The sequence below is a fragment of the Arachis ipaensis genome, chromosome B10 (genome assembly GCF_000816755.2).
Source record: "Arachis ipaensis cultivar K30076 chromosome B10, Araip1.1, whole genome shotgun sequence".
Classification (NCBI taxonomy): Eukaryota; Viridiplantae; Streptophyta; class Magnoliopsida; order Fabales; family Fabaceae; genus Arachis; species Arachis ipaensis.
Genome location: NC_029794.2, coordinates 130,825,491 through 130,834,876, shown reverse-complemented (window position 1 = coordinate 130,834,876; position 9,386 = coordinate 130,825,491). Strand labels below are relative to the sequence as shown.

Below are 9,386 nucleotides of genomic sequence, written 5' to 3'. Positions count from 1 at the left end.
TTTGTGGACAGCCCGAAGTGGTTAACCATAGTGCAATCTTAATCATGGGAATCTCTTTTGCAAACTGACTAGATGAAGCCTGTGTTCATATGGCTGCTGCTGGGTTCATTTGTTGAGGCATATGTGCACCACCAAGGCTTCAGGTATTGTAAAAAAAAAAAAGAAAGACAAGTATAAGAGCAACTCCAATGCCTGATATAATGCGTCCCAGTTTTGCCCTTTTTGTCAAAGGAATAGGGATGTCATACATTTGTGCTCAAAACCCCATGACTGAATCATTGGTCAGGCTTTCTGCATGAGTATGAAAATATTTTGAGAATAATTACTGATTATGGTTTCATTTGGAATTTGTGCTTCATCAATGTTTGTTACTTTATAAATGTGAGAGGTGGTGCTATTATCTGAGGAAATTGCCACCTAAATGTTTGTAACTAACTACTTAGTTGACAGATGACTGTACATATTGCTCTTTTTGGCTATCCAGTCTCAATGCCGCTTTGCTGGAGAATTTTGTATCCGCTACAGGTATCGTCACATCATGTAGATGAAACTTGACAATTTTTTTCTCTTTTTTTGGTTAAAATTATATTTTAAGGTCTGTGATGATGACATTTTTCTAGTTCAATCATTCTTTTAGCTAAAGATTCACAATTTATGCATTGAAGTTTATTGTATGCTAAACATTGTTGGCAACATGACATAGCATCGGATCATCCGCATGTGTATTGTAGAATTTTTTTTTTTTTTTTTTTTTTTGTTATTCATATGGTAATGGGTTTAGTCAATGTTGTTGAATATTGACCATTCTCACCCAGAATTGAATGGTCGCCATAGTCCAATATACAATTCGAATACCTATTTATCAGACTATCAGTACAGAAAAGTAGTTAAACTTCTGTTGTTATTATCTTTGATAATTTTATCCTTGACATTAATAAGTGGGAGGAAAGACTAAGCATTGGGATAACCGTGTTTGAGTGTTTCAATATTATTATTAAATGATTTTGTTAATTAGTGTCTTACCATAAATAAGGAATGTTTAATAGAAAATATAAAATTTTAAGTTTTTAATACATTGAGAGCGTTTTGATTGGATCAATTAAAGGAGAGAATATTTTTTTAGAGAATTTAAAATTTTTAATGACAAAACGATGTTTTATTTAGAAAAAATTGCAAATTCAATGATTTTCAAAGAGAAAGTTTGATTATTAAAAATAATAAATTTTAATTCCCAAAAGCACCTTCTTCAGAAATATAATTGACATAATTATTTATACAAACAATATTCTGAAACAGAAGTTCATTATAATATTTAAAATTAAAAAATGTCCATCTAAATAGACTCTGAGCATACTGATAATATTTTAAAAGAATCAAAACGAGTTAAACCCCAAAGAATCCAAAGTGGTATCTGAGATTCACAAAATGCACCGATTTAGTTTCTGAACTTTCCAATTGTATTAATTAAGTCCTCCAGATTGGAAAAAATGTATCAACGTGGTCCCCCTCATATTTTCCGGTCATATTCCTTGCCGGCGGTAGTGATGTGGCGAATGAGTGCCACGCTGGAATGTCTAACGGTTAGTTGATGTGGCCAATGAAAGTTTATGTCCAAATTTGGTCCCTGATCCCTTTTTAAACCCTAACTCAGAAGTAGCGCAGCACTTCTTCGTCTTCATTATCATCATCTTCTTCTTCTTCTTCCCTGCTCATTCTTGTACCCATTGCTTTGCTGGTTGGATGATGGTTGGACGTGCAGATGAAGGAGAGGGAAGTTCTATGCGAGGCTAAGTCAGAGCAGAGGCACGCGAGTACCAAACCGGTGTGGGTGTGGGAAACGTCCTGTGCTCCGATGGTCTGGAACGGAAACCCACCCAAATAAACCCTTCTTTGGATGTCCGAATTACAACGTGAGTGTTTCCTGAAGATTTGTTGTTGACTACTTTGATGGTAACTGTTAAATTTGATGTTCACAGAGTAGTGTTATTGGTGTGTTATTTGTAGATAGATTTTACAAAAATAGAATCCAAACTGAATGAACAGAAGAGGTAAATTGATAATAGTAGTTGTAGATTATAAACAAGACATTGTCAATGTAACACAGTATCATTTGACCACATAAGGATAAACAAACTGAAGCAGCTACTTTTGAGTTTAAACTCTGCTAAAGTATTTATTACCAGAAAATCAAAATAAACCATACAGTCTAGTCAAGAGCCATTCCTTTTGAGAAATAACAAAAAGCCAAAAAAATCAACCAATGCCTAAATCCCATATATATTCTGAAATCGGCTGCTAGAACATCCAAAATCAAGGGTTTTTCTTCCTTGGTGCCTTAAACTGTGGTGTTGGAACAAACTTCATGAACCTTGCCATCCTTGAAGATGTGGCTGAACTTGTTCCTTGCATGAGATCGACAGAAATAGTTACTGGTTGTGGTGAGGTCTTCCGTTTGGTTGGTAATTTAGGTGGCCTTGTTGTTGTTGGCGGTGGTGCCTGCGTAAAGTGTGATAATTTGTATGAGTTAGTGTGAAAAGGAGAGTTAAATCTAGGAAGTAAACAACAAATGTGTTGGGACATTTTATACCTCATCTTGTGTTCCACCATAGCTTGGTTGGGATAATTCAACTTCTTCAGCTTGCGGTGCAGAGGCTGGTGGTGGAATGTCAGCTGCTGGTGGTCCCAGAGTGACAGTGTTGCTTGCTTCAGCTGCAGGTGTACTCCCAGTAGGAGTAACTTTGGCCTTGGAAGCTGCCACAGTAGCTGCTGCAACGGCAAGAGCAGCAGCAAGCTCATCAGCTCTCTTCTGTTTGCATCCCCTATTGGTGTGGCCCTTTACACCACAATATGTGCATGTGAATGGCTTGAGTTGTCCCTTTAGGGTAACATTCTGCTTAGCTTTCTTGTTTACACTAGTACCCTCATCAGCGTCCTTTCTTCTTTTGGTTGTGAGTTTTCCTGGTTTCCGTTTGATGTTTGGAGCCTGGGGCTTATTATATGCTGATTTTTCTCACATGGATTGGCCTGGGAAAGGATTAATGTAATGTTCATAGGTCTTCCTATATGAATCCATTGTGACCAAGGGGTGACAGAAATCTTCTAGTCTCTTGTTCACCCGTGCAAGAGCAGCACAGGCATGAACACAGGGAATGCCTACAGCACACCAAACAAAAGGCAGTTCAAGTCCAGACCATGGCAGTTAATAATTCAAGTAAAAACAACCTAAAATGAATATAATGATAATGTAATGAAAAAAATATAATAATGTAAATGTAACAAAAATTACCTGTTAACATCCAGAACTGGCAGGTGTAAAGTCTTTTGCCTAGATCGACCACCATGTTTGTTGGTTGTCCATGGACCTCAAACTTTTCATAGGCTTCATCTCCATTTCATATAGGAACCCAGTTCTTTGACTATTTCCTTACCTTTTCTAACCGGCTCTGAATAACTAGAGGAAGTTTTTCAACGTAGTTGTTCAACTTTATCTTGTTCTTTGCAATGGACCTCATAACGAACATCCTTACCTCTTCAAGCAGTGTGATGATTGGCTTGCTCATAGCCTCTTTGATCCTTGCGTTGAAGACCTCACATGCGTTGTTGCATATATTATCCAGCTTTGTCCTATGGCTAAATTGAGACTTCGTCCATGAATGCCTAGGCCACTTGTTAAGGTATGTCCATGCTTCCTCACTGACTCTTTTGATCTTGTCCATGTTGCCAATAAAATCTTGGAAGGTGTTTGACCTTGCAGCATCCCAAAGGAGTCTCCACAGCTCAAGATCCTTCCACTGTTTGTTGAAATTTCGCCACAGGTGCCATACACAGAAACGATGGTAGACCTGTGGAATGACCTCCTCTACAGCCAAAATCAACCCTTGCAATTGATGGAAAGATATAGTAGACACCAAACAACCAAAATAACCAAATATCAATAACCAATCATCCTAAATAATAATAACCAATCACCCTAAATAATCAAACTACTTAAATAACCAAAGTACCTAAATATTCAGACTACCTAAATAACCAAACAACCTACATAACGTACATAACAAGTGAAATCAGCAAGTTGCAATTATCCATACCAAATAAGACATAGAACCAAATAGTTTATACAATAAACAGATATACATTTTGCTTACAATATAAACTGTCTAACCTTTTGCATATCAGAAATGAAACACCACCCGTTAGCCTTATAGTCTCCTAAATCATCGTGGAGTAACTCCAAAAACCATTTTCAATTCTCTTTGTTTTCAATGTTGACTATAGCCCAAGCAACCACATAAATGTGGTGATTTGCATCTTGTGCGACAGATGATAATATATGTCCACCAATCTGTGTTTTTAAAAATTGACCATCGAGGCCAATTAAAGGTCGACACCCAGCTTTCTTGCAACCACTCAAGCAGATGTACATTTTATCAAACATAACTTGGCTGTCAGGTAGTGGAGTAACCCCAATCTTTATAGTGGATCCTGGATTGGTCTTTAGCAGCGTTTCAGCATAATCTCTTAACAAGGCATACTGTGCCTTTTCATCCCCATAGACAACACTTCTTGCATCAGCCAAGGTTCGGGCTAATGAATTCCTATGCAATATGAGATCACACTTTGACCTAAAGTATGTTGCAGCCTCACATTGCTTGAAGTTTGGGTACTTTCTAACATTTTTGACCAACTTACTTGCCAACCAAGCTCTGTTTGCAGCTCTAGTAAAATTCTCTTTCGGACATGTATGATCGTCATAAAAAATCTTGATTTGCCAGCAAGAGTCCTCATGATCCCTTGAGGCGTAAACAACCCATGAGCACTCTTCCACCTAGCACACTGCCCTACACCTCACATTGTCATTCTTTACAAAACTTAATCCTCCTACCCTCCTGAATGGTAAACTCTCGCACAGCATCCCTGAAGTCTTGTTTAGTATTAAACTTCATTCCCACTTGCAGTTGCAACTCACCAAATTTATGGCCCTCCTGGAAGATTGGAAATTCATCCGATTCTCCATCAGATTCCAATTCATCTTCAGAATTAGGAGGAGTCTTCATATCCTCCGAGTGCCACGAGTTGGCACCATCAGATTCTGCACCTGGGTCAAGAGCATCATACATCAATCCGTCTCCTGGACTTCCTAAAAAACCAAGGTCCACCTCTACATCAGATAAGTCTGCCACAATTGCATTATCATCTTGTATAATAGTGTCTTTATATATCTTTTCCTTTTCTTTGGCCATGGCTGAGGCCTTCTGAACCTTCTTGACCTCTTTCCTAATTGGTTATGTAACCAACTCATCATCACTACTAGAGCTGGCCTCCTGCACAGGGACATAAGAGTCATCCTCTGAACTCCCTTCATCACTGCTTGATCTGGTTGCAGTTAAATCCACATGAAAAATTTGCTTCCCTTTGTTAGCACTCCAATGTCCCCTTCCCTGAGATCTTGTGATTCTTTTAGGCGGGTTAAATTTGGGCTTGATTTTTGAAGTAAACTTGGGCTTGGGCTTTGGTTGAGTTTTCTTGAGCTTCTGGTTCTGCTTGGATTTTTTATTCTGCTTGACAGTTGGGGTTGTATTGGACTTTGTATTGGATTTTGAGTTGGGTATATGATGGAGTTTGGGATTCTCATGATCAGCCATGGACTTGGTGTCATCATGGATAGGTCTTGTGGTGGGGGTGTTAGCAGGAACTGGGATTGCAGTTGGACTGTTTAGAATGGAGATTGGAGTAAGAGGAACTGGGTCAGGATCACATTTGTCATGTGGCATTTCATTTAAGGTATCCTCAAAGGTGTTCTTCTTGTTTAAGTCACCACCAAGCTCCTTTTCTGGAATATAATCCAGACACTGAACAGCTTCTTTCCCCTCTATCAGTTCAGGTGTCGAAACTCCATGTTCGAAATAAACATCGACTACTCCATCATTCCTCTGTGCATGGAAGCACATCTTCCTTAATTCATCATCAGTGGTCAGAGTTCTCAATCCAACCTTCAAGCTCCTCTCCGGAACCAGCGACCAGCACTCAACTACCTTGTCATATCCCAACTCCTTGAAATAGTTCCTAACGAAGAAGACATCAAGTGTATCCTCATCTAAATCTCCTAAGCAAGCTCTATTGTCAGGTGAGTAAACCAACTTTCCATCAACATTCTTCTTAAACGTTCCACCATGATGGAATATTATATCCAGCAACTTCTCCATTTGTATTGGAAAAAAATACATTTTTACTAAAATATGGAATCAGCAAACAACAACAGATCATATTCCAAAATTATTAACTAACAACTACTTCAGTCACTATGCCATTATAGAAATGCCCATATTTTTTGTTTGAAAACGGAGCATTCCAATAATCCCTACCCGCACCACCCAATGCAAAAACCCTAGCTACTAACATAGCATCCATGGTTTCCCATCAATTTACACCAATTTTTCAAGTAAAATCCATAATGATGGATACCTTACCACTATGTAAAACAGAACAACACTATCTAATATACTGCATGCCTACCTCTGTCACAGGGGATTTCACGCAGAATCTTTGCTCCTTCCTTCACCGATCTTCAGCCAACGATGACCAGGTTCCTCTGAACTCCAAATTGTTTCACTCCGAAAAACCACGCCAGCGCTCTCGAATGCCAGGGTTTGGTGCTTTCAGTTCGCAGAAGATGAAAAAGACGAAGTGATCTTTGAATATTGGGGGAGGGGGTTTGAACGTTTTGTAAATACTTACTTGAAACGGTGTCGTCTATTAATAGGTTTAGCGCCAAAATCCAATACGACGATGTTTCCCATCCTCCAGCGTGGCACTCATTCGCCACGTCATTACTGCCGGCAAGGAATATGACCGAAAAATATGAGGGAGACCACGTTGATGCATTTTTTCCAATCTGGAGAACTTAATTAGTGCAATTGAAAAGTCAGAGACTAAATCGATACATTTTGTGAATCTTAGAAACCACTTTAGGATTTAACTCGAATCAAAACTTTTTATTTCAGTTCATTTATAATATCTTGAAGACATTTTTTAACAAATTTTTTTATTTTTTAATTAGAAAAAACAAAAAAAGATTCCGGACTCCGATAAAAGTAATAGTAGTGAAAAGCTCGAGCGTTCCCTATCCATAGACAGTTGTGTTTGTTTCGTAACTATTTGTTGATACTGTTTGTCGCATCGTGGTTAAAACTTGAAAGTACATGGACGGACCACGTTCTTAACTAAAACTAATAAACTATACACTATACACTTATCTCCTTCTCTCCCTCTAGTCTAGTCACATGAACCTTTATCAAAGATAATCTTAGCCACGTTTTTTTATTATTAAATAGTACTACTAATACTACTTATTGATTGACAATTGGCATAGTTTTTTAGTTTTCCTCACATGATGATTTTGCATCATGAATTACTAATGGGTATTGATATTTTTCCTTTATAAGGATACTATGGAATTTTCCATCTTATAGATCTAAATTTCCTTCTTTAAAAAATAAATGATCTGTGCATGCGAAAATATCCATATTTTTATTTATTTGACGTGATTTGATCTTCAAAGTCAAAGCCTCAAATGTGACAATTCCACCAATAGAATTAGGCTCAATGTTTGAGTACTTAAAAACACATTTCTATTATTCATTGTAGTGTCCAAATTTTTCTATTGAGGAAAGGGCAACATGAACATGATGGCAGGGTGCTCCATAAATGTCTAACTTTAGAGTTTATACATATTTTGATTCCAAATGAAAGGGGATTTTTCATGAATGGTGAGGGGAAAAGAAGGGGGGAGGGTAGGAGAAAAAGGCTAGTGGCTAGTACTTAGTTAGCACTAGACAAAGGGTATTTATGTCATAAAAGCACAATACATTAATAATAGAAGAGATACACCTGTCATGATATTGGGTATATTGAAGGGTTCAAACATGGGTATCACATGGGGGGATACCCTTCTTATCATATTACTTTGATTCAATTGGTCCATCACTACTGTTGCCAATGCTGCACGAGGAAACATGCCCTTTCTAGGGATAATAATTCTGCCTCTACTTAAAGTCTTTCTAAGTATTCATTATTCTATCTATTATATTCACAATTAGTAATAAAAACTTTATTTAAGATAAGAGTTCAAGTTACATTTTAAATAATATCCTAAATCAATATTTAATAAATCTTAAAAATATTAATTTAATAATTTTAAATATTTGAGTAAAGTATCGTTTTTGTCTCCAACATTTGGAGTAAATTCTATTTGTATCTCTAACGTTTAAATCGTCATATTTGTATCCTAATGTTTGTAAAAGTGATTCAATGTTATCCTGCAACACATCATGAGCACTTTAGTTTGAGTTTTAAAAAATTCTTCTTGAAGTTAGAATACAAATGTCTAGGATAGAATCGATGATCTATTCCGAAAAATAGCTCATCAAATGTTGAAACTAATTTCTACAACATTTACATAATTCACTTTTCTAGGAATATAATTGAATCTAAACACAAATAGTGGGTATAATATTAAAATCGAACACATCCAAGTGAGACCTAATTGAGAATGAATACATCCAAATGAGAATAATTGAAAAATATAATCTGATTTGTTAGCATAATTGATAATAGGATAACATTGAATCACTTTTATAAACGTTAAGGATACAAATAGAACAATTTAAATGTTAGGGACACAAATAGAACTTATTCCAAACGTTGGAGACAAAAACAATACTTTACTCTAAATATTTTTATAGACTTATATTTTTTTAAATAACAACAAAAATTAATCTGTCTAACCTTTGTTGAAATTTGACATAAGAATTGATTTATTTAATAAAAAAAAGTTAAAAATTAGTTTAATAATTAAGATTTATTGAAAATTAAAATGTTTTACTAAAAAATCTTGAAAACCGATTTAAAATATTACTTTTAGAATTTGGAAATACAAGCCATGCTTATATTAATTCTAACCGATTAAATTAACGTAATATTTGATAACACACCTAATGATTAATGAAATAATATTCATCAACTTTTTTATAGTGTTTGGAACTCTAGTGTTGTTTAGTGCAGTGTGTGATTGAGGGTACAAAATCGATATCTGCGTCCAACAGGTATCCCACTTTCAACAGTTCAGTTCCTTTCTGGGCATTTCCTGCTTTTGTGTTCCAGTTCCAAAATAATATTATTACTTCCCATCACATTTTCTCATCCATCCTTTTGTTTATTAATTTTTCCTGATTATTCTTCCCTCAATTATTTAGATTATGTAAAATTAATGCTTACCGCACATGTTGATATCTCATACTTAAACTAATATTTTTATTTAATATGCCAAGAGGTCACATCAAAGTTTATAAATACTTTTTTTTTTTTACTTTACATTGATAAGTTCTTTT

At 36.0% G+C, this 9,386-nt stretch overlaps 1 protein-coding gene across 1 annotated transcript in view; it reads left to right on the top strand.

Annotated features, from left to right (window-relative positions):
- The window catches only part of LOC107623341 (calmodulin-interacting protein 111), an 8,468-nt gene extending 7,425 nt beyond the window's left edge, over positions 1 to 1,043 (top strand). The window contains exon 11 of the mRNA XM_021114714.1: positions 1,034 to 1,043. Within this exon, the coding sequence (XP_020970373.1) occupies positions 1,034 to 1,043 (10 nt within the window). The remainder of the gene's footprint in view (positions 1 to 1,033) is intronic.